This window comes from Podarcis cretensis (genome assembly GCF_951804945.1).
Source record: "Podarcis cretensis genome assembly, chromosome: 10".
In the NCBI taxonomy this organism is placed as follows: domain Eukaryota; kingdom Metazoa; phylum Chordata; class Lepidosauria; order Squamata; family Lacertidae; genus Podarcis; species Podarcis cretensis.
In genome coordinates this window covers 73,955,167-73,981,232 of record NC_137179.1, presented here as the reverse complement: position 1 = coordinate 73,981,232, position 26,066 = coordinate 73,955,167, and the positions used below count along the sequence as shown (strand labels likewise).

Sequence of the window (26,066 nt, the reverse complement as noted above, 5' to 3'; positions counted from 1 at the left end):
GAGGGACCGTTGAGGGAAATTGTGGCTCCAAGCAACCCAGCGCTGAATACAGTGTTGCTGCTGCTGCTCTCCACTGCTACCACCAGGCAGTCCCCGTACAGATATGATGGATTGCCTGGTGGCAGCAGGCTTGAAGCTGGGGGACCTGAGGTCAGGCCAGCTAGGTCTGCGGAATCTGCTGCATATCATGAAGGTGGGGATAGAGGAGAGGAGGGGTGCTGAGAAAGTTTCATATAACACTTAAAAACCTGTGAAGAGCCTGCGGGATCAGGCCAATGGCCCGTCGAGTCCACGTCCTGTTCTCACAGAGAACAACCAGATGCCAATGGGAAGATTGAAACCAGAACCTGAGCAGAACCACGACTGGCAGCTTTCTCCTTCAGGAGTTTGTAGAATCCTCTTTTAAAGCCATCCAAGCTGTCACTGAGATTGAAAAATGTGGTGGAGCCACGAGATGTAGAAGTCTACAGTTGCTTTTTTAAAAAAAGGCCTTCTAGGAAACCTCTGTTGTAATCTTGATTGCTTGTGACACCTCTTTAGCTTATTACTGGTGCAATGTATTTTAGAGGAAGGAAGGAAATATTGCAAAAGGAGAAACAAAAGTATACTTCGTGTGCAGTAACGTGACAGATTTCTGGCACTCAACTATTTTTAAGTTGTTTTTAGATTTACACTTTATGTAGCTTCTTTGCTAAAGTGAAATCAGCTTTATTCTCAGAAGATCATAATGCAAACCAGTGGGTAAAAGTAATAAAGGCTTCAGCTTGTGTTCCAAATGGCTGAATGCTTATTTGTTGTGCTTATTTGTTACACTTTTAGCCCACCCTTGAGGACCTTTGAGTGGGATTTTATGCTTGCTGTGTTGGTTAGGCAGTGGTGGGGTGGAAAGAGAGAGTATTTGGCCACCCAGTGAGCGTCACATCACAGCTGAGTGAGAATGTGAATTTGGCTTTTCCAAATGCAAGCCCTAACAATTTATCCAGGCTACCACCCTGTCTGTTGAGGTTTCTGGTGTGTTTGGGTGTGTATGTGTTGCTGCTTTAGCAGTCCTTTCCCATTTTGGTGTGTGCAGTTGGAATTACCCTAAGTGAAAATGAACACTACTTCTAGGGCCACATTAGGACAAAGTAGCCTTGACAACTTTTCATGCATCCCCTTCAGCATTCACATTATCTTCAACACCAGCTGGAAGCAAGCCTGCAACCACAGAGCCTAGGGCTTGCTGATCGGAAGGTCGGCAGTTCAAATCCTCGCGATGGGATGAGCTCCCATTGCTCAGTCCCTGCCAACTTAGCAGTTCACAAGCACGTCAAAGTGCAAGTAGATAAATAGGTACCGCTCCGGCGGGAAAGTAAACGGCGTTTCCGTGCGCTGCTCTGGTTCGCCAGAAGCGGCTTAGTCATGCTGGCCACATGACCTGGAAGCTGTATGCCGGCTCCCTCGGCCAATAAAGCGAGATGAGCGCCGCAACCCCAGAGTCGGTCACGACTGGACCTAATGGTCAGGGGTCCCTTTACCTTTACTAGATGTGATGATAAACTTGCCACTGTGTCTATATTTGATTTATTTCATTAAGAAAACCCAATGCATTTAGGCAATTGGAAATGTGCTGGGACTGCAGTGCACAGGGAGGAGGATATAAACCTTTGCTTCTTGCAGTACAGTTCTGATGAAAATTGCGCCCCCATCCGGCTTCTTTTAGCCCTGGCAGGGAAACTTCCAAGCTTCTTTTCTTGGACTACTAGTACATACCCACCAAGTGTCCCTGTTTCTCCAGGACATCTATGGAATTACAGACGCAATCCCAGCTTCTGATTTCATAGAATCATGGAATCATAAAAGTAAGATTGCCACCACTTTAGAATTTGCCTGCCTCCCCCTGCCCCCAGAATTGTTGAATATCCCCCTCACTTTCAAGAGAGATGAATGGTCCCACAAAATGAGGGAAGAAGCATTTGGCTCAGCTTGAATTCAGTTTATGCCATCTGTCAGATCTTGCACCATCCCTTGGGCCCCCCAAACTCCCTAAGCTACACCTGTAGTCAAAGAGTAATTTGTCCATTGCTGCTTTTCCTTCAGCTACCATCACTCCATCATCACCTTTCTCCTGCCACATCTCCCCAATTTATAGCCCAAATCTGCAATTACTGCTGGATCCTGAGTTTCTGTTAGCGTTGTTCATTACTCCTCATTTTTCCCCCCAGTTCCTCATCCATATGTGATTAATGCCTGTATATAGTGCTTTTTTCTGGGGGGACGCAGGGGGACGCATGCTCCTAAACATTTTGTGAATCTAACTTTGGCCTCATTGGGGAGCAGTATTTAAATATGAGTAGGGAAATGGGAGTTCCCCTAAATATTTCTTTAGGGAAAACGTGCTGCCTGTATGAACCTGTTGGTTCTTTCTGCAGAAGGCAAAGGGAAAAGAAATGCCCTTCATGACTACAGGAAGACAGCTGATGCCACGTTAATGAGAATAGACAAGACGCTGAAAGTGAAGACCAAGCTGCTAAATACTACGGAACAGTGCGCCAAAAGATGCAACAGGAATAAAGGACTTCCATTCTCTTGCAAGTAAGCAATGTTTTAATTTGCTTTTAGTATTGCCAAAATACTAGTCTACTCCAAGCATCATGATATTTAACTGACAAGCTTCCATAGACAAGAGGAAACGTTGCTTTTTAGAAGAGCATTTGAGCAAAATATTTTTGAAGCTGGCTGGCTGAGCTGATGTTAGGTGATATTAGGTGCGCTGTTTATATGACTTCAGGCCTGTTCAGATTATTGTTGTTCCCCCTGCGGTTGTGGAAGAATTGCATAAACTCATTTCCTGCTACTGATCTCTTTTGAAGGCAGTCCTGGGATACCAGGCAAAGGGTGAGGGGTGAATAGCCTCATAATAAATTTGTTGATATTTCTAGCCTTCTTGTTTTGTTGGTTTTATCTGTTTTTTATGACACTTTGACAACTTTACTGCTTTGAACTTGCTTGGAAAAAGGCTATAAAATATTATAAAATGAGATCATGTTTTCAGAAGTTGGAAGATAATGAGGTGTTAAAAGTAAGTAAATGTGGAGTGTCTTTTTTTGAGATTTGCTGGTGGTCAGCCATTTGGAAAAGAACAAACTGAAGGAATTGCCTAGGGCCAAGAGTTTCTAAGAGAGAAGTGCTTTCAGGCAATTGCCCAGATCAGCTTCACATGCATGTATTTTGCAAACTTGGGACTCAGCTATACAGCTGCAAATAAAATGTTTTAAATGTGTTGTAAAGTGCAATATACAAATGCGACACTAGATGGTGCAACTGGGCTATGCAAAATTTAATGTATTTTTCAAAACTTTTTTTAAAAAAGCATTTTCACAGCATTTTTTATATATGTGTAGATTTCACCTTAGACAGTTTTGTGATATATGTAATGGTTTGGCTAGTTTATTTTTACTGTTTAGTATTGGATCCTAATGGATTATTGAGTATTGCTTTATTAGATATGTTGTTTATTTTAAAGTTAATGTGACTTTTATATAGGATCTGATTGTTACTATTAATGCTTGTTGTTATTGTTGTTGTTGTTGTTGATATGATGACAACGATGATGTTGGGAGCTGCCCAGAGTGGTTGGGGCAACCCACCAGATGGGCAGGTATTATTATTATTATTATTATTATTATTATTATTATTATTATTGCTAGTTGCTTATTCTCCATTTATCTGGCTGCTGATTGCTTTTCTGCTTATAGCAGCTGATATCCTATATGCCTTTGTGGAACAAAAGAATTTTTTTTTTCATTTTGGAATGTGTCCGCATTTTTCTTCTGGTTTACGTTGCCCAATGGCAGATGTGGGGAACCTTTGACCCTGCAGATGTGGAACTATAGCTCCCATCATCCCTGGCTATGCTTGCTAGGGCTGATGAGAGTTGTAGTCCAGTAACCTAAGTTGTTGTAACCTGCGCTGTGACCAGCTGGTGAAGTTCAGGTAATAATAATAATAATAATAATAATATCTTGTAGTCAATGAATTAAATCAGAATGGTTTTTATTGTATAACATGGCTTTTTCTACTAGTTATGAAAGGAAGGTTTCTTTCAGGTCATCAAAAATGATAGCATAATCACTGAGCTTTCAGAGCATGTCCTGGGGGATGAGCCAGGTGACTGGGGCAGTGAGGCAGGTGGGCAGAGAGAGAGAGGACGGATCTGTTTCCTGAAAACTTTGGCTTTTCCACTTTATATTGATGGCACCTCTATGCTAGTGGCGCTGCATATTGCAGTAACTCCTGAAAACTGTTATTCCCAGCTCTGGCCAATAGAGCCACTTGGAAAGCCCACTGTCCCCTCTCTCAGAACAGATACAAGAAGGAAGAAGATGAGGCAGCAGATTTCTACTAAAACTATGTGAAACTATTTGGCCCAGGATTTGGGGGGGGGGGAGAGAGAGTTAAATTGCATTTTGTGCAGAATAGAGTGCAAATACCTCCCCCTTCAAGATTGATTTGATTTTGGATTTGTGTGTGTATGTGAAATAGACCTTTTTGAGGACATGGTTTTTTGAGTTTAGGGTAGTTTTCTTTCTTTCTTTCTTTCTTTCTTTCTTTCTTTCTTTCCTTCCTTCCTTCCTTCCTTCCTTCCTTCCTTCCTTCTTGGCTGGGCTCAGGCACATAGAAGAAGAAGAAGAGTTTGGATTTGATATCCCACTTTATCACTACCCTAAGGAGTCTCCAAGCGGCTAACATTCTCCTTTCCCTTCCTCCCCCACAACAAACACTCTGTGAGGTGAGTGAGGCTGAGAGACTTCAGAGAAGTGTGACTAGCCCAAGGTCATCCAGCAGCTGCATGTGGAGGAGCGGGGAATCGAACCCTGTTCACCAGGTTACGAGTCCACCGCTCTTAACCACAACACCACACTGGCTCTGTTACTGGAAACAGAATAGGGAATAATGTTACATAATAACATAGCAAAAGTCCATGAGATATTCCTGGGGTGAGAAAAGTGACTGCCATCATGTGATGTCAGTGAGGACAGCCATCACTCCTACCCCCCAAGAGCCACTGGAAGCAAGGTTGGAAGCCGTTGGATCATCATCATCATCATCATCATCACAAGCAACGTTTGTACCTTTCTAGGCTTCTAACAATGAGTAGCAAATAGAATCTGACTTTCATTATTGGTTGCAATGCAAGATCTCCCTGAACCGGCTAGTGATTCATTTCCATTTTGAAAGAGGGGAATGGGGAGTGGATTCATGGAAGTTCAGAAGAAAAACCTCAGCATTTGTTAGTGCCAGATGTTGCATTCTGTCTGTCAAGGGCCTGAGAGTCTCCTCAGTCAGACTTCTTCCTTCCCAAACAGAGTTGGACATCTTACTAGAGTTTGACTATTTATTCATCCCATTTTCTGCACAGGGCTTTTGCATTTGATAAGGCTTCCAAACGCTGCCATTGGTTTTCCTTTACTGCCCTAGAAAATGGAGTGAGGAGCAGGGAAGACAACACATTTGACCTGTATGAAAAGAAAGGTAAGTTGCTTATTCGTTAGCCATGACATTATAGACAAGAAAGCCTGCCTGAGTGAGTGAGTTAGTATAACGTCTCATTGGCTATTGTGAACCCCCCTCCCTTTATAGAAGTTCTAATACAGGGATGAGGAACCATTTTCATTCCAAGGGTCAGATGGGGAACTGAAAAGAACAGTTCTAGGAAAAAAGTCAAGTAAAACTCCTTATTTAGCTGCAGGATTAAATTAATGAAACTAAACAGAACATTTTCTTATGTCCCAACAAAGGTTTTAAAGAGTGAATAAATATAGATAAGGCCAAGGACTTGTAAGTGGCCAATGATTTGATGTTGTTTACTTTGAACAGCAGGCTCATTCTCTGAACTATTCTGACTCTCATCTCTTTGCCATTTGGCACTGGGGTGGTGCTGTTTGAGAAACAGAAGCTCAGAGCCCCCCTTGGTGCACAGAATTAGTTGCATAGTTCTTTGGATACTGGCCCAAACATTTAACAAATTATTGTATGGAATTTTAGATTTTTAAAAATTGTACTAGTCATGAACAATTGGCACAAAGCAAGATGAGTTGACCTTTATTATGTGTGAGTATAAAAGTACACTTGCTAAATTTCTATGCATTTTTATTCACTAATAAAATGTGAGGTCTTCCATTTATCTGCTTTGTTTTATGATTCATCTCCCACAGACTATGTCAGAAATTGTATCATCGGTAAAGGAGCAAATTATAAGGGAACCATATCAGTCACAAAAAGTGGCATTCGGTGTCAGGCATGGAATTCCACAATACCTCATGAACACAGGTAAGATTGATGAGATCACAAGAACCCAGTCTTACATAACTTTCTCCTGCCAATTTCCTTTCCTTTCATTGATAATAGAATCATAAAATTGTGGAATTGGAAGGGACCCCAAGGGTTATCTAGTCCAACCCCCTGCAGTGCAGGAATCCCAAGGAAGAAGAGTCCACCAGCTTCCAAAGGAGACTTTTCCACTGTCAGGCAGCTCTTCCCATCAGAAAGTTTTTCCTGTTGTTAGTCGGAATCTCCTTTCTTGTAACTTGAATCCATTGGTTTGAGTCCTCCCCTCCGGAGCAGGAGAAAACAAGCTTGCTCCATCTTTTGTGTGACAGCCCTTGAGACATTGAAAGATGACTGTCATATGAACAACTGGGCAGTTGACAGCAAATGCACCTGCAGATCTAAGACTGCTGATGATCTCTGTATGGTGTACATATTGGGAAACACAAGTTTGTTGCATTATCATTTTATTTTTAAGGTGTACACTGGAATGATTTCCATATATACATCAGAAAAGCTGAAGTGGTTCTTGAAAAGTGCTGTACATTGAGACAGCAGTGCTGGATGGAGGACAGGGCAGGATGGGGCCCTCAAAGCAGAGGAAGTGCTTAATTTTCATTAATGATAAATGAAAACTGTGAGAATCTTGAATTTTCTCTCCAAATGTTGAGGTTAATCCATAATTTATTACACTGGGATGGCTAGATTTGTGCTATTGGATGTATGATATTCCAACATATTGTAAGGAGAGAAAACGGAAGTTAAATTGTACTAAATCTGGAATACTTGTATTTGGAGACCATTCACTGAAATATAAACAGACAATGTAAAATAGATCAGGATCATAGATTAATGTTCTTGGGCATTTTCCATGAAGAATACATATCCTGGGAAATGCATAAAGAATCAAGTATTGCAAAAGCCAGATAAGAGAAGTCTTTTGAAATTCTTTCACATAAAGAGTGGTTTCATGATCATTCCAGCTTTAAAAATATTCATGGCTAAAGTTGGGAGCCCAGTTTGCACATAACACTAAGTCAAATGATCGCTTAGTGTGAATGAGCTCAGAAAAGAGATTGTGGCTGCTTTGAGGATGAGGAAAGGAGTGGAGTGACCTTATTAGCCCCAGTTTGCTTCCCCATGAGTGGTTACCTTGCCTTGACTGTCACCCCCTTTCCCTTGGAAAAGTCTCTTCTTGTGTCTCTTCTAGGTAGTGGTGGTGAAATCCACACCCACTCATGGCAGGAACACAATTTTACCTCTGCATTGTGCTGAACAAGCCACCGTTTGGCTGAGTGTGTTGTCTGAACCTGGGTCCATGGTTTAGCAGATGTTTCCCTATTTTGGATTTCATTGTATGGGCAAAATATTTTTTTATATAGGATTCTTAAGGCAGAAAAATTCTGTCCAGTAGATTTTGTTGTAAATTTCTGTAATAAAAAGGTTCTGTAGAGTAGATTTCATTGCCATTTTCTGCAAAAAAAAATCAAAAATTAAAAAATCTGGGAATTGTCTAGTTAGTACAATAGAGTTGATGAGCATCACGGTGATCAACTTCAAGCTACTTTTTAGAAGTGTTCTTCCCCTAGAATTGCTCTTTTTGCTTATTTGTTGTGTTTAGATAAAGGTGGGACCCAGTGCACACTTACCTGTGACTTCTACATAATTACCTTTGGTATGTACACAAGTGCAGGCAAACAACGCTCAATATGTAGACACTGTCAGCACATTTAAGTTTGGGAACACATTTTTCAGGCAGCACTGAGGCTCCTTTAGTTGCCTGCCAAAGTGATGCTTCATGGTGAGCCCTGCTTGCTTGTGACATTCTTTTATGCTTCCAAGCCCATGTAGCACTGGCAAGCAAAAACTGGCCCTTGTGTCCCAGCAGAACTTTGGAAAGCTAGTAGACAGGATTGGATCTCATCCTCCAAAACTGTAACAAGAATTTTTTTGTTGTTCTATATGAAAGGCTGTATGATAACATATTTAGGGCAATCCGGATTGAATGTTGCTGGCTTGCATTTAATGCTTATCTTTCCCAAGCTTAGGACTTTCTGATGAAAGAGGTGGGGGAGGAAATTTCCATAATACTGTAAAACACAAGGGCATACCATTGTTAAACACACACATGGAATGTAATTCTCTGTCAGAAAAGCTTCCCTGAAGCTGTCCTTAGCAAAGAGGTTATGAAAGATTGATAGCATGGAAGAGGAAATAAGGAAAAATAGGGACTACATGAGAAAGGCACCTCTTCTCTTTACTCCAGAAAAAAGAGATGTTTCTAGCATATGAGCTGCATATGATAGGTCAAAACCAGGTCTTTGAAGTGAGCCTGGAAATGAATTGGTAACCTGTTCAGCCAAGGCAGAACTGGTGTTATATGTTCATACTGTCCTATTTTAGCCAACAATTGCCCTTAAATGTCCTCAGGTGTATAATATAAATTAATACCATACCTGGCCTGGATGATAAGCATATGTAAAGTAGTAGACTCGGGTGTAAAATTAGGGAGTCTAATTAATAATTGCAGAGGAAGATATTATTTGGCACCGGCAAAACCAACTGGTACAGTTCTAGGTCACAGATGCTCTTTGCTGCTGTTTGCCTGACTACATTTTTGTTCTCTACTGCTTTACTGTATAGTTTTCAAGTACTGTATTATTTTTAACTCGTGCAGGAAAGTCAGCCGGCAGTTAACATTTATTAAATAAATAAATAGGAGTCAGATAAACTAATTATTAAGGTTCGTGACAAAGTTTGCATGCTCTTATACTGTAATGATTGTCATTTTAAAACTAGCTTTTTGCCTTCGAGCTATCGAGGTAAAGATCTACGTGAAAACTACTGCCGCAATCCCCGAGGAGAGGAAGGCGGGCCCTGGTGCTTTACAAGCAGCCCAACGAAGCGTCATGAACCCTGTGACATCCCCCTCTGTTCAGAAGGTAACACCCTGAAGGTCAACCATTAGTTGATTTCAGTTTTGTGCAGAAGCAGAATTAATTTTACAAATATGACACATCACAAATTTCTGTCTTTTGAGTGCAGCTTAGATTCTGATAATTATTAGACAACGTTTTCTTGACGCTTAAGATTCAAACTTTCTGACAATCTAGGCTGCCTTTTGGAAACTCTTGAAAGTCCTTGGATGTTTTGGCAACAGAAAAACCTCCATTCTTACTTCAGATTTCACATTAGGCAAAAATTGATAAAAACCATAATTAATTTTATAGAAGACCATGTGAATCTAACAGGGGGTTGCTATTTGTCGACATATGCTTTTATCTGCAGTATTGGAATGAGGTGTTGAGCTGAAGTCACTATCCTAGAAAAGAGTCACTTTTCTGTACTTTCAGCTGAATGCATGACGTGCCATGGCGAAAGCTATAGAGGCCCCATGGACCACACAGAAACTGGCAAGGAATGTCAACGCTGGGACCTTCAGAGACCACACAGGCACCCATTTCGTCCAGAGAAGTAAAAATGCTCTTCATTTATTTTAAGGAAGTACAGATTGTGAATGGAACCTGTCTGTCTTTTTGAGACTGCTGCAATGTTGCTGTCTGTGGGCTATTGGAATCATTGCAATGCACACCGTTTTCCGTCATGAATTGGATTTCAACCCTTCATTCATGCATTTAATTAGTAACTAGAATGGTGTTTGTCTTGTCCTTCCAATGAGTTGCCAGGGTAGCTTAAAAATAAGGAAACAAAAAATGCAGAGCACAGAGAAAGGAGAAATAGCAGAATCTAAAGATGGCATGAAAACCTTCAGCAGAGAAGAAACTAACTGAAATGAAAGGGCGTGAGAAAATAAGAATGGCTCAGAATGGCATCAGAATGATAACAATGTATGCGTAAAGTGAGTCTCTCTGAGGATAGCATTCCATAACTGGAGCACCACCACTAAAATGGCCCAGATGATGGGGACACCTAAGAAGGGTTGTTGTGAAAGGTCTTATAGGATGTGAATCTAGGCAATTCTATAGGTCTGCTGCCCCCAAGCTATGAAGCCTTTAAAGGTCAAAACCAGCACTTTGAATGGAAAGCCAGCACTTTTATTTAGGCCCAGAAAAAAGTTTTATCTGGGTATGTGAATCCTCTATAGCAGACATAGTTTTTCATTGCTTGCTTTTGAAAAGTAGACTGTAGGAATATTGCTACCTGCAACTTGAGTAGATGTTGGAGCTATCACCCAATCCATGTGTCAAACCAATGTCAGTGGTGTTCCATTCATTTGAATGTTAATTGTTTAACATAAACCCTATACAATCTATGATGTATTAAATCATGTACAATCCACATTAATTTTAATTTTAATACATAGCATTGGAAATTGTTAAACTTCATATTGATTGAGTAGTAGAAGTAACTCACTTTTATGTTTGCTCATAAAAGCTTCTAATTAAAAGCATGAGGTAATCTTAATAGCATAACTAGGGTTTAATGAACGAGAGAGTGAAAGAAGAGAGGCCATGCACACACAGGTACAGATATCTCTAAAAACCCCCAACCAACTTTAAATAGCTTGTTATCAAAGTGACTTAAATAATTGAAAATATTTATGAGCTTAATCTTTACTGTCCTCCATAAATCTCTACCAGAATACTTAACCTTTAAGCTTCTCAGATTTTTGATCCTTTGCCTATTAAAGCTATAAATGTTTTGTTTTTGTTTTGCTAATATTTGATAGTGATCTAATATTTATCTTCCATCCCCCCTACCCCACAGACAAAAAAACATTGGCTGAAGGCAATGTTCATTGCTGTGAGTTTTGGTTTTGGACAGTTACTTAAGTTGTTGCAGTATTTACCGTACTTCATGCCAAAAACGTGAATCTGAGCCAATGCAAGGACACTGCAGACTAAAAAAGTATTGTTCTTATAGGCTGTTATCCAAGCATACAGTGTGATCTGTACTTTAGAGTCCTTCAAAAGGAGCTGATAGAGTAATTTAGGCCATGCAGAATGGTCCCGGGGGGGGGGGGTATCTACACTGTAGATGTAAACTAGTTTAATAGTTATTCTTTCTCTTCAGTAAACACTTGGAACATTAGATCTGTGAGGGGGACTTAGAATCCTTAATGGAAAAAAATACATATAATAATAATAATAATAATAATAATAATAATAATAGGTGAATAATATTCTGTTAAAGCCATGGCAGTTAAGTTGGTATACATCAAACTTTAATTTGCAGTGTAGATATGTCCTATGGTGTAGGATATATATTTGCATTGATATGAATTGCATAAGAAAATTCTTTGCCTTTGAATGTTGAGGTCACACCCACACCATACATTTGAAGCGCTATTATTTCACTTTCACAGACATTGAGAATCCTGGGAGTTGTAGCTCTGTGAGGTCAGCATCCTTAGCAAAGTATAGTTGCCAGGATCTTCTGTGGCTGTTAAAGTGGTAAAGTAGCGCTTAAATACAGTATATGGAGAGCAGTTGACTTATCTAGTAACGGTAAAGGGACCCCTGACCATTAGGTCCAGTCATGACTGACTCTGGGGTTGCGGCGCTCATCTTACTTTAGTGGCCGAGGGAGCTGGCGTACAGCTTCCGGGTCATGTGGCCAGCATGACCCGGCTGCTTCTGGCGAACCAGAGCAGCGCGCAGAAACGCCGTTTACCTTCCCGCCAGAGCGGTACCTATTTATCTACTTGCACTTTGACGTGCTTTTGAACTGCTAGGTTGGCAGGATCAGGGACCGAGCAACGGGAGCTCACCTCGTTGCAGGGATTCGAACCACCGACCTTCCGATTGGCAAGTCCTAGGCTCTGTGGTTTAACCCACAGCGCCACCAGCATCCCGGTTGACTTATCTACAGGCTACTTAATTCTGCTGTCTTTTAACTGGAGTCCAGTAGATAGGATTTCATAAACTGTAGCTCACGTTGGAATTGACTTTTAATCATAACAATTACTTTTAACCAGCTTGCGTTTACGAACATTGTTCTTGCTTCCATTGCAATGAGCTGTGTGATCATACGGCTGGAAATAAGGGAATTGGTATTCGGTTCCATGTCCTCCTTCCATAGACATTGTTTGTGACCTTGGAATGGTCATTAACTCATTTTGCGCTCCACTTGCATAACAAGTGATATTTTTTTCACTGTAATCTACTTAGAAACCAGTTGCTAACAGTATTGGAACACTTGTTCATTAACTACAGGAACGGTGGCCTGCAACCGGCCCCACATTTTATCTCATGCCTGATTCCTGAATCAGGCAGAAATTGTTTGCTAGGTGTAGGTGATGGTGCAAATAACATGTCTTAATGGAAATGCATGATGTGGTGTATTTACATTGCGGGCTTTCGATACTGCTGCTGTGCGTGACTGTGAAAAGTCTTATTTCTTTACCACTGTCATTAGCAGCTAACTTGAACTGAGTTGCAGAGCTTCCCCATTTTTAGCTGATAATGAAAGTTTGTATATCACATTGGAACACAGCGGTTCTCAACCTGTGGGTCCCCAGATGTTGTTGGACTACAACTCCCATCATCCCTGAGCCCTGGCCTTGCTAGCTAGGGGTGATGGGAGTTGTAGTTCAATAACATCTGGGGACCCACAGGTTGAGAAAAACTGGATTAGGCTCAGTTCTCTTGATTTTTGTAAGATTTTGAAATGTTATGCTGTTTTTGTGATGTTTGAATTTTATTTTATATGTGGCTTGTAAACCACTTTGGCACAGATTTTTCTTGAAAAGCAGCATATATATTTATTAAATTAATAAACAGATGGCCACAAGGAAGTGTGCAACATGATAATATCACATAACACATTTCCCTTGTGACAGGAGAGAGGAAGGACACTTGGCCTGGGCCAGCCTTGTGTGTTTGTTCTTTGTGATAGTTCTAAATTCGGGGTCCTGTCCATGATGTTTTTTTATCAGGTGATAACCTAGCAGTTCAGAAGCACATCACAGTGCAAGTAGATAAATAGGTACTGCTTTGGCGGGAAGGCCAACGGCATCTCCATGCACTGCTTTAGTTTTGCCAGAAGCAGCTTAGTAATGCTGACCACATGACCCGGAAAAACTGTGTGTGGACAAATGTCGGCTCCCTCGGACAGTAAAGCAAGATGAGCGCAGCAACCCCAGAGTTGTTCACTACTGGACTTAATTGTCAGGGGTCCTTCACCTTTAGGTTATGGAGATCTAAGCTTCTCATTCCTTCAGGTGTACAGGGTTGAGGTTGTTTAGGGCAGTGTTTCCCAACCTTGTGCCTCCAGCTGTTTTTGAACTACAACTCCCATCATTCCTGACTAGCAAGACCAGTGGCAAGGGATGATGGGAATTGTAGTCCAAAAACAGCTGGAGGCACAAGGTTGGGAAACACTGGTTTAGGGTTTTAAAGGTCAGCACCAACATTTGAATTGTGCTTGAAATGTGCTGGGAGCCAATGTAGGTCTTTCAGGACCAGTATTATGTGGTCCCAGTGGCTGCTCCCAGTCATCTGTCTAGCTTCCGCATTCTGGATTAGTTGGGTAATAGTTACCCAAACCCTCTGATGGTCTCTCCCAGTGGCTTCATATAGATGTTGAAAAACATGGGGGAGAGGACAGAGCCCTGAGGTACCCCACAAGTGAGTGCACAGGGGTCTGAACACTCACCCCCCCCCCACTTTTTGGAGACGGACCAGGAGGAAGGAGCCAAACCACTGCATAACAGTGCCCCCAGCTCCCAACCCACCTAGGCGGTCCAGAAGGATGCCATGGTCAAGTGATGAGAAGACTAATAGGGGAGTTTCATTGCTATACTATACACCCAAAAGATTGGATATTATGTTGGTGTATTGATTTTATCAGACTGAGAGCAAAATTCACAGGAAAATGTTTGGAAAGCAGGCATTGAGAGCATTGCATTGCAGCCCTTGGAATATGTCTCTGTCAGCCCACCTGGCTTGTGCATTGCAGGTGGGAACTCCAAGTGCATTGATGGAGTCACCAGGATTGAAGACCTACATGAGTGTATGTAACACCCAGTCAGACCTGAGACAGCACACTGCTGCTTGTATTGATACAAATTTCTGTACAGTACCAGCAAAAGGAAGCTGAAACTGGGAGGTGAAGCAACAGCAGAGGAGCAGAAAAGAAGCCAGTTACTGCACATTGGGTCTTGATAGTGGTGATGGGAGTTCAAGAGTTTTCTAAAGCAATAAACCACAGGCTTCCTACATTTCTCTACATCATTCTGCAGCTGATAAATTTAAAGAGTAGAATTTAGCATAGTTCTGCCTGCTCCCTGCTGACTAGAAAGGCTGTGCCAACAGCCAGCGGGTCTGGAGAAATCAGGCTTAGAAGTAATTGTGCCATTGCTTTTTAACACTACTGGGGAACCCCAAACCACCCCCTTGAGTGTGTGTTGTGGGAAGACACAGTATAGCAGCAGATCAACCACATGTCATTGTTTTGTAGCTCTAGGCCACTACAGCTTAATTGTAAACAATTGACATATAGCACAGGATCCTATAGAGTTGCTATAAATAGCAAAATGTCAATATGATGAAATTAGGGACCCCCGTTTTTTAAAAAAAATCAAAACTCTGCAAAGTGATGAGTTGCATAAGATTCTGTTGTCCTTCTGGAATATCTTTTGCATAAACTCTTATTAAAACAACAAAAACAAAAGCCAACAGGAACTTGAGTATGTGAAACTGGGAGACTGCAACTACCTATTTAAAATCTCAGGGTTTCCGGCCCCCAGCCCACCAAAAACATGCCCAGTCTTAACTCTTGCTATGGCATCGTCAGTACTTCTAATATAACTTTCTTATTTCAGCTCTGGGTATGTCTTAGTTGGATACAACCTAGATTCATTTCCACAGATATTTGGTGTTATAGTGGTAGAGGTTTCATCAGTACATGGTGTTTTTTGATTGACCGAGACCAATGTTTTCAGTTCTGTCTGCAATTCTCCTCTGAAATGGCAACTCCAGGGAATGTAAACAAAAGCACATGCTGTGTAGTCTAATAAAATAATTCACGTAGATGATAGAGCAATTGCCTTTAAATGTTTCCCCTGGAGGTCCAGAGTTTGGGATATGCAGCTTGGCCTTGATTAGCAGCATACGTTTTAAATTTCAGTCACTAAATGGAAGTGTCAATTATACTCGCATTACTAACTTATTATAGTGGCCACCTAAATAGCAGGTTAAGTTGTAAAGTAAGGGGGAAGCATGAAATTAATGACCCATTAAAGCTGAGAAATGCCTGGGAAGAGCCTTTCTATCTATTGTTAATAACAATTGCCTGGAATCCATAGAAATAACAAGCACTGATGGAGAGCGTTAAATGTAATTGGAGAGAGAGAGAGAGAGAGAGAGAGAGAGAAAAGAGAGAAGAAATTTTACTACCTTTTAGAAAGCTGCTACTCTGTTACAGCTAGACCTTGTCTAGATTTACTCAGAGGCTGAGTCCAAGTATCAAGTAAGCATCAAAATAAATTTTGATGATATGCAAAGTAGCAGAGTAGCTTACAGCTAGGAAGCTAAATAACTCTTCCAGGTGATTGACAGCTTCTTTGTAAAGACTATAAAGTGTCCAGACTTTTAATATTCAAAAGAACTTTACTTTCATAAACATAAACATAAACTTAAACATAAAGGTTTTTACTTTATTATACATACCATGTATAATAAATGTAATATAAACAATTATTTCTCAAAGAATAAGCAAATGCTATTCATTCAAGAAACTGACAGTTGTCTCAATTACCCCCTTCACTTCTTTCAGTAATTCCAGGACAAAGGGTATGGAAATAATTAAAAGGAGAAAAAAATATTGACAAGATAAAGGAGGGCAGAGGAAAACTGCATTTTTCCTCCTTGCAGTCCTGGAAATGAGGGCATGGCCTCAGAATAAGCAGACTTCTAAAAATAGAGCTATCATTAGCACAAAGTTTATTGAAAATAGCTTCCAGTTTGAACCCAGGACTGTTGAACCCATTTCCTTAATGAGTCTGGCATGCCAGGAAGTGTTTATATTGTCCACATTTAATTGGGCCATTTGAAGATAGGGAGTAAAGGTATCGTGTCAAGCCAGACACTAATGGGAGGTTTCCCAATTAGCAGAGTGACCCTGTTGGATGCCCTGCAGCATATCAAAACTGTTCTCCTCCAGATATTACAGCTGCTGACTGCTTTTTGATGGCAACTCCCCCTCCCACATCTGTAGGTATTTGGCACTCCACATGTTAGGGTTCCTGTTTGCCCCAACTGCCTCAGAACCCTATCAGGCTGGAGGTCATTTGGGCTGCATCTTGTGTGCCTGTGTAGCCTTGCCAGGCTGACTTGGTTGACGTGCTTGTCGGTGTGCTTTGCAGATACCCTGACAAAGGGCTTGATGATAATTACTGCCGCAATCCAGATAATAAGCCGAGGCCGTGGTGCTACACTCTTGACCCAAACACCCCCTGGGAGTTTTGCACAATTAAAACGTGTGGTGAGTTTAATGCAAATGTTTATTGTGACTTTCCCCTTTCCTTAATCTAGGCTATCTGAGATTGTCTCTTCACTGCGTGGCAACCCTGTTATATTTTCTGTAGGCTTCAGTCCTGTTGCTTATAACAAGGATCCCCTGCATTGTTTGGTCGTTCCCCTGTTCTCTTGCCTAATATGCTCTCCCCAGCCCTCTTGCTGCATTTTATGTGTAAAAGACTCCTCATGCAATTTCTGGGGCGTGGGTGCTACATTTCTGGCCTTGCCCTCAGATCACACAGGCTCCATCAATCCCTCTCCACATGCATAAATTTCCCTGGAAGCTGCAGGCCTAATAATACAATTAGTCTTGAAAGCAGATTTTAAGGGTAACAGCTCAGAATTTATGAGACAGAGTTTGCCTGGGCACAAGCAAAGGTGCATGTACAGATGAGACCTAGAAAATGCCCAAGCACCCTCTGAAGCATTGTATTGAAGGTTGTAGTGGTAGACAATATCTATCTTCCCTCTAAGCACACTCTGAAGCTCCTGTGTTGCCCCACAGTTCTTGAAAACCCAGTTTAAAAACAACTATATTAGATCAATGCTGCTGCAGGTCTCCTGAGGTCAGAGTTCTTATTGGTGTGGGAAAAGATAAGAGATCCGCTTCAGCATACATCTAGCAAATCCTTTATCTTTCCCTGCAATCCACTTAAGCAATGCAATATGTATGAGACCTTGCTATTTAAGGTAACAAATAATATCTCAGAAGTGACTGTCTAGCAGTTTTTACTTTTATGTTAGCAATTAGCATACTAAACTGCTGAAAAATCTCTCCTGAGAATACAAACATCTGGTGCATTTATTGCCATCTGGACTTCATGCTACCTGAATGTTTGACGTCCAAACTAAACTGATCAAAGACCCGATCTTGCTTAGACTTGGCATGTTCCAAACATTTTGAGGCTGCTTCTCTCTTCCGTGAGCCTGAAAATGCTAAAGAGCATTTTACCTTTTCTTGGAGTGGTAATCTATTTGCTCATGAATCTCATATAGGAAAACCAGTTTTCTAGTATTTTAAATAAATAGTTTGAACGACAGGTTTAGGTTTATTAAATTTATATATTGCTGCCCACAACAAAAAGTTCCAAAGTGATTTAAAATGAGAATAAAAATACAATAATAAAAACAGATAAACACAGTGAGGATAAAAACATCCAATCACTGGTGCTGCCTGAATGCCTGGGGAAACAAAAATGTCTTCGTGGTGCTGGAACATTAACAAAGTTGACACCAGGTGGGCTTCCCTGGGGAGATGACCTGCATGCTTGGGGTTTCTCAGGCTTCCTTTGTCCTGTTTTACCTTGGGTGCAGGTGTGCACTCGTTCGCCAGAGTGCAGAAATAGTGTAGAGAGATATACACAGTGCTTTTTCCCCCTTCAGGGGTCCTCTCATTTTCTTGTTGTTGTTGTTGTTGTTTAGTCGTTTAGTCGTGTCCGACTCTTCGTGACCCCATGGACCAGAGAACGCCAGGCACTCCTGTCCTCCACTGCCCCCCGCAGCTTGGTCAGCTTGGCTCATTTTCTTACTCATATTGAAATACTGTCCTTCAAGGAGGCCAAACTTAGATTCACAAAATGTTTAGGGGTATGCATACACCTGCGTACCCACAGAAAAAAGCACTGGAAATGCAAGATAGGAATCGTGTACAACCAGTAGAAGAACTTTGCCATTTTAAAATATACTGATTTACTTGTGGAATCCTAAGAATCTTAAGGGGAATTATTCTGTCTTTTCTGTTCCTACATGAATTTGCAATTCACAAGCTGTAGGTAACAGGGCCTTTTTTTGCAAGTGGCTCACATCAGGAAATGACTCTGAACCACTTTGTCAGGAAATGACTCTGAACCAATGTGATCATAAAAAAAGAATGCAATGGAAATGTACAACCTGCCGCACAAGAAAATATTGATGCCCCAGTAGGAGTTTGAATGTCCTTGAATTGCATTATTGCAGTTTCCTTAAGGAGTAGTTTGATATTTTTCTCTGCAGTAACGTTTGGTTTTTCTGATGTATTCATTCTATGTTACAGCTCCTTCCTAACATTTCTACAAAAGTACACAATATGTGATGTAACTAATCACTTTGCTGCAAAAACATCACAGATTGTCATACACTTCTGTTAAAGGCAAATTTGCTTTTGCAAATGGTATACTCTCAGTGATGACCATTAGTATTCTAGGAGTCAGGAATAAATAATGTTAGATACAGAGAGAATCCATTAGCTTAGTGGTACAGCACATGCTTTGCACTCACTTCCCATGTTTTACTTTGCATGAATAAGGTCGCAAATTCATTCCCTTATATCTCTAATTATGTTCCTGATGTGGCCTCAGTTCCATAAACATTTCCAGTTATCACAAATTTGTAAGTAGTAAAAATAAGCCTTGTGCCTGCCTGCCTGCCTGAGTGACTCATTTGAGGAGCTACCATTTTCCAGAATTCTGTTCAAAACAGACCACGCCAGACTGAGAGCAGCTTGCAGAGTCATCTGCAAAAGGTCTTGAGACAGAGAAACTTGTTGGCTTTCCAAACATATTACTCTAGGGAGAATTTGATATCAGATTTACAGAAGCACAGCCACTCTTTAAAGTGCACAAATATTAGCTTAATAAAGCCATTAGAATATTAAATGTAGGAATGTATTCATTTTAAAAATCAGATACTTTTGCATTAATCCATAATTGTGCGTGATCTACATAGAACAAATCTAGGATGCCAAAACACTGATTTGTGTGTTTAATTTTCCATGTGCAAATACTCTTTTGACTGAAGTGGAACCAGGGATTTAAGTAGCTAGATGGGTTTATAATAGATTTCGTCTTGTACATGTTTATATGACTGAGGTTACAACAACAAAAGATGCCTCTTGAAGAATTACCTTTGTATTTACCAGCAGACTTTACATTTAAAAACTAATCTATATTCCAGGTTAGACAGTAGACCCTAATTGTGCAAGCAGATGTGAACCCACAAAATCTTATTGACTTTATAAAGTTTGAGCTATGGGTAATTCAGGCCAGGGTGCATAAACACAGTGCCTTTACAAGGATTCCTAGTATTCTGCTCTTTGGGAAGCATGATGTTGCGCAGGCACAGGGAGAGAAAGGCACTGTGAATTGCATTCTGGGAAACTGCAATCTAGCAGACAGAAACCTGGTGTTTAGTGGTGTTCCTGCTTATGTCCAAATAGAAGTACAGTGGTACCTTGGTTTAAGAACATCTTCATTTATGAACAACTTGGATTAAGAACGCTGCAAACCTGGAAGTAGGTTTTTTGGTTTGTGAACATTGCCTTGGAATAAGAACATGTTTTGCTTCCTGTTGAGTGTGTTCCATTTGTAAATTGAGTCCCCACTGCTATGGGAAAGCACACCTTGGTTTAAGAACACTTTGGTTTAAGAACAGACTTCCGAAACGGATTACGATCGTAAACCAAGGTACCACTGTATTAATAGGAAAAACATTGGAAATGAAATACATTACTGTGTTGCAGAACAAAATCTTAAAACAGTCACAGAATCACAGCAGATAAAAGTCTTTCTCATGCAAAGCAATTCAACATTTGAACTGATGGCATTCAGTTCTTTGGAATTCAGTGCTAGCCTAATGTAGAAGTAGCTATTAGCTAAGATTCATAATGCTTGAGGAATTTAATTTCTGTGAAGTCCTGTGTGGACTAACCTCCATCTAAATTCACACTTCTCCAAGTTGTAATTATCCAGCCAAGTAATGTATACAAAAATGGTTGTGCATATATATGCATGTATTAGTGAAAATAGCTTACACAGGTGCGTTATATTGGGGGAGGTGGCCTTGCTGATTTTTCGTATTGGAAGAAAATTGTACTAAAATGTTACTGAATTTTCATGGAGACTTTCTTTTTTAAAAAATCACAAATTGATGAGGAAAGACTGAACTTAAGATCTGAAAAATGAGAAATGTGCAATATTTTCCCATCCCTATTCAGAGTAAGTCTCACAATGTTCACTTGGGCTTGTTGTTTAGTTGTTTAGTCATGTACGACACATTGTGACCCCATGGACCAGAGCACGCCAGGCACTCCCGTCATCCACTGCCTCCCGCAGTTTGGTCAAACTCATTCTGGTAGCTTCGAGAACACTGTTCCACCATCTCGTCCTCTGTCGTCCCCTTCTCCTTGTGCCCTCAATCTTTCCCAACATCAGGGTCTTTTCCAGAGAGTCTTCTCTTCTCATGAGGTGGCCAAAGCATTAGAGCCTCAGCTTCAGGATCTGCCCTTCCAGTGAGCACTCAGGGCTGATTTCCTTAAGAATGGATAGGTTTGATCTTCTTGCAGTCCATGGGACTCTCAAGAGTCTCCTCCAGCACCATAGTTCAAAAGCATCAATTCTTTGGTCATCAGCCTTCTTTATGGTCCAGCTCTCCCACATAAATATGCATAAGATTGCCGCCTAAGGGGTTGCCTTGTTTCCTAGGACCCAATGTATCTTTTAAGTGGTCTGCAGGAATCAAAGGATGAACTGTAGAACATTCCCCTTACATCAGGTTGACTTGCAGGAAGGAAAGCAACAACCATGTCTATCTTTCTAGCTCAGAATGTTGTGGACAGCTCTTCAGCAGCAGCTGAGACGAGAGAATGCATCAGAGGTCAAGGAGACGGGTACCGTGGAACTATAAGCACCATATGGAGTGGCATTGAATGTCAGCCTTGGGACTCTCAGACTCCTCATCAACACAACTTCACATCACAGAACTATAAATGCAAGTGAGTAGGGCCTCATGGGTGTCACCATTTTAATGGCAGTGATTATGACTTGCAGAATCATTATTAATCTTCAACCCAATAAATACTCATGTGACTTGTAGAGTGTGATATAAAACATACTTTACTGTCATGTCAAACACTATCTAGGAATCGTAGCTATGTTTCTGAAGTGTTGCTTTTGGGACAACTCACCTGAATCTGATTTATATAACTGCTCCATGTTTGGTGGACTCATTTCATGGATCCATGAACAATCCAATGTGGGAATCTTCAGAGCCTTTTTTTTTGGCCTGCAAAACTGGCGCATAAGTTGTGGTGTATTCATAGTGCCTGATGGTGTCTAGTACCAGCTTCTCACAGTGTACCTGGCAAACTGTAGTGTGGTGGTTTTATGTGTGTGCACATGGACTATGTATACTGGTGTGATGGAGGCACACCAACATTTCCAGTAAGAAAGATGGTAAAAAAGTGAATTAGTCACAGGTTTTGGACTAGTTGGGAGAGGTGTTAAACTGTCACTCAGGGTTTTTTCTGCAACATGGCTTTATCTTACCTTGAACACTAAAACTTCCTACCTTCTCAACTCTCTGATATTTTTAAGAAGCCACTGCTCCCCCCACAACACCCCCCCCCCATTTCCCAGTTGTCTGAAAGTTCCCTTCTCCCTTCTAGGGAATCTAATACATCTACAGGTGAACTAGTTGAAATGATGCACGCCCCAGCATCAATTCTTCCCCTCCTAATTAGGATTCCTGCTGCTTATAGAAGCTCTGGTTGTGTGGAACCATGATCCCTTGTAGCTGCTCATTCTTCAGCTCTTAAATTGGCTGTCTGTGTCCTATGAAAGGCTTCAGTCACCTGTCAGAAACCTTCGCCACAGTAGCAGCTTGATGACAAGAATCTTGTTTGAGGGTAAGTTATCCTGACTTGATAATATGCTACGGTTTTGTGAGAGTGTGCTTGTTTTTCAATGCAGGGTGAATGGGTGTCCAGTATGATTGTTGTTACCAGTGCTTTACTTTTACTAAAAATCACTAAAAATTCAGAACTTTCCATCTGGAAATGCTCTATTTTATATTCATGCTAGTGTAGACTTTAATGTCTGAAAATATGCAGGATAACATATAGTTTCTTCCCCCTTAGCCCCTTCTTGAAGGACCAGCTTTTGCATCGACAATAAAAGGATTGGGTAATGAATGCACACAAGTTCAGACAGAGGTGCACAGTGCTTGGTTTTGCTCCCAAGAGTGTCTTTCTGCTAGAATTGGAAGGCTGACTCAGTGGTGGTTCCAGACTGTAAGGGAATCTGAGGAAAAGGGTTCGGGAGGCCTTTCTAGGATGGAAAGATGATGGCTGTTATGTACTGGGTTGAATAGGATCCAAACTGCAGCAGTCTGATTGGCCCTAGAACAATAGGATCCAAAAGGCAGCAGCCTGATTGGTCCTAGAACAATAGGATTCAGAATGCAGCAGTCTGATTGGTCCTAGAACAATGCAGCAGTATGATTGGTTGGCAGGAACTACCCAATCATGCTCCAGATAGAAGTGAATCCACAACCTGATTGGCTTACAGTAGAATTCCGGAATTAGCCAATCATGTTCAGCCCATTGTGTAAATAATGTATATAAAGCAGATACCTTGAGGGGACTTTCATTCATTCCTCCTCACCACTATGAGCTGAATAAAGAGCATGAAATCACTTTGCGACTCTGAGTATATTTCACTGGCGACGAAGGTGGGATCCCGCTGAGCTGACTGCCACACACAGCACCGCAGCACCGCCACCTGCCGCACCGCTGCCTCGCACCGTGTATCCAGGCTTCAGCTCCGGGACACAAGGAACTCAGAATGGCAACCGACAGCAGCTTCTCACCGTTCAACCCAGCATCCGGAGACTGGGAAGCGTACGCCTCCCGTTTCACCTTCCTCCTAGAAGCCAAAGGGGTCACCGATGAAGAAGACGCCAAGAAGAGGGCAATATTCTTCAGCGTTTGCGGAGAGGAGACATTTGAAATTGCCCGGGCTCTCCTTGCGCCTGAAGACGTTGCTACTGTTCCATACAAAACAATAATGGAACAGCTGAAGGGGCACTTTTCGCCACAGCCCTCAGTGGTGGCTCGTCGAAATGCCTTCTATGCAAAGCGGCAAGCCCCTGGGGAAACCATAACTGGGTTTGTGACCTCTCTCCGCCAAGCCGCCCGGTTCTGCAACTTCTCAGAGCTGGAGAACATGCTTCGTGACCGCCTCGTCGGTGGCCTGAGGGATGAGAAGCTGCAACGACGCCTCTACGCTAAGAAGGACCTAACGTTCCAGGTCGCTCTGGAGGAGGCCCTGGCAACGGAAGCTGCCGAGAGGTCGACGCAAGAGGCACGGCCGAGCCAGCCATCCCAACCGAGGGTCCACCATGAAGACCTCACCGACGACTCAGGATCCAACAGGGAGGAGGTGCACCGAGTACAGCAGCGCACTCAAGCAGCCCACATACCACAGCTGCCTCGACGAGAAGGAGGGAACTGCGCAAGTTGCGGAGAAAGTCACGAGAGGAGGACCTGCCGTTTCCGCAACGCAGAGTGCAGGCAGTGCAGAAAATCGGGACACATCGCCCGGGTGTGTCGGGCTCGGCCCACCCGACGCCAGGCATCAGATGACCAATCCAAGAGCCCCAGGTCCCGGGGCCCAACGCACCAAGGCAACTCGACGGAGCTCACGGACTTCCAGGTATACCAGTTGCCCCACCCCAACGTAGAGAAAATTTATGTTGACGTACAGATAGAGGGGGCCCCATGCCGCATGGAGCTTGACACGGGTTCAACTCTATCCATAATCTCGGCAAGGACCTTAAGGAAACTGTGTCCTACTGGGGGTCCCAAACTCAGGCCGGCCCCATTCACCCTCCGGGACTTCCAGAAACGTAAGGTCCCCACAATGGGGGTGGGGACCTTCAGGGTGCAATACCGAGGGCGGACGCGGCAACTGGAATTGCTGGTGGTCAAGGGCCCCTACATTAGCTTACTGGGATTGGCATGGTTTGGACCACTGGGGCTAGCCGTCACCGGGGTGAACCACACTAGCTTACAAGTGGACGTGGACGCCATATGCAAGGAATTTCCGGGGGTTTTTGATGGGAAATTGGGACAGTATACGGGCCCCCCAATTGCTCTACAGCTTGACCCCGCAGTACGACCGGTCAGGCTCAAGGCCCGCCGGGTCCCGTTTGCCCTGAAACCCCGTATAGACGAGGAATTGGACCGGCTTGTGGAGCAAGGAGTGCTGGAGCCGGTGCCTAATGCCCCCTGGGAAACCCCAATTGTCACACCCGTCAAGCCTAATGGTTCGGTCCGCATCTGCGCAGACTACAAATGTACCATAAACAAGGTCCTTACGGCCCATGCATACCCAGTGCCAGTGGTCAGCCATGTTCTTGCCACCCTGGCTGGGTCGAAAATTTTTGGCAAGCTGGACTTGGCCCAAGCATATCAACAGTTGCCAGTAGATGAGGCCACAGCAGAGGCACAGACGATTGTGACGCACAGAGGAGCATTCAGGGTAAAGCGGCTGCAATTCGGTATCAGCGTGGCACCAGGCATATTCCAGAATCTAATGGACTCTCTACTTAAAGGGATTCCTGGCGTCACCCCCTTCTTCGATGATGTGTTGATTGCCGGGCCCACACCAGAGGAGTTTGAGGACCGCCTCCGCACCGTTCTGCACCGTTTCCAGACGGCGGGTCTCAAGGTGAAGCGGGAAAAATGTCTACTAGGAGTGCCTCAGGTGGACTTTCTTGGATTTATGGTGGACGCAGAAGGGGTCCACCCGACTGGGGACAAGGTACGGGCCATTTGTGATGCCCCAGCGCCCAAGAACAAGACTGAACTTCAGGCCTTCTTGGGACTATTGAACTTTTACCATTCCTTCCTTCCCCACAAGGCGGCGGTAGCGGAGCCCCTACACAGACTCCTGGACAAGCGGGCCCCTTGGGTGTGGGGCCAGCGCCAGGAGGCCGCATTCCAGGCAGTCAAGGACTTGCTTGTCTCAAACTCGGTCTTGGCACACTTCGACGAGAGGCTGCCGGTGGTGCTAGCATGCGACGCCTCGCCCTATGGAATTGGCGCTGTCCTGGGACACCAACTCCCGGATGGAAGAGAGGTACCAGTGGCATACTTTTCCCAGACACTCAACGCAACCGAGCGGAACTACTCGCAAATCGACAAGGAGGGTCTGGCAATCGTGAAGGGAGTAAAAAAATTCCATGATTTCTTGTACGGGCGGCCCTTCACCGTGGTGACTGACCACAAGCCGTTGCTTGGCTTGTTTGCCCCTGAAAAGCAGACCCCCCAAGTGCTGTCTCCTCGCGTCCTCAGGTGGTCAATTTTCCTTGCCAGCTACCAGTATGCACTGATTCACCGTCCGGGGAAGGCGATGGGCCATGCGGACGCCCTCAGCAGGCTACCACTACCGGAAACAGGCCCCGACCCAGCACCTGCACAAGAGGTTATGAGCCTGGAGCTGCTTCCTGACCGCCCCATTC

General features: G+C 42.9%; 2 protein-coding genes across 5 annotated transcripts in view; both read left to right on the top strand.

Moving 5' to 3' along the window:
- The window catches only part of HGF (hepatocyte growth factor), a 56,402-nt gene that overhangs the window by 10,964 nt on the left and 19,372 nt on the right, over positions 1-26,066 (top strand). For 3 of the 4 annotated variants that reach the window (XM_079993659.1, XM_079993658.1, XM_079993661.1), the window contains exons 2-8: positions 2,412-2,574; positions 5,402-5,514; positions 6,198-6,312; positions 9,109-9,251; positions 9,663-9,783; positions 16,637-16,755; positions 21,363-21,537. In XM_079993659.1, coding sequence (XP_079849785.1) covers positions 2,412-2,574; positions 5,402-5,514; positions 6,198-6,312; positions 9,109-9,251; positions 9,663-9,783; positions 16,637-16,755; positions 21,363-21,537 — 949 coding nt within the window. The remainder of the gene's footprint in view (positions 1-2,411; positions 2,575-5,401; positions 5,515-6,197; positions 6,313-9,108; positions 9,252-9,662; positions 9,784-16,636; positions 16,756-21,362; positions 21,538-26,066) is intronic. The other variant, XM_079993660.1, reaches the window with a different exon arrangement.
- Positions 22,955-25,511, top strand: LOC307225667 (uncharacterized protein). Its single transcript, XM_079993737.1, has 2 exons — positions 22,955-24,256; positions 25,158-25,511. The coding sequence occupies exons 1-2, from the start codon at positions 23,387-23,389 to the stop codon at positions 25,194-25,196; spliced, it is 909 nt and encodes a 302-aa protein (XP_079849863.1). The 5' UTR covers positions 22,955-23,386; the 3' UTR covers positions 25,197-25,511.

Excerpts from the sequence above, each read along its gene's own strand:
- LOC307225667 (XM_079993737.1), top strand. The coding sequence starts at position 23,387 with ATGGCAACCGACAGCAGCTTCTCACCGTTCAACCCAGCATCCGGAGAC. Across the intron at positions 24,257-25,157 it reads CGGAGCTCACGGACTTCCAG|GGATTCCTGGCGTCACCCCC; the intron begins GTATACCAGTTG and ends CTCTACTTAAAG.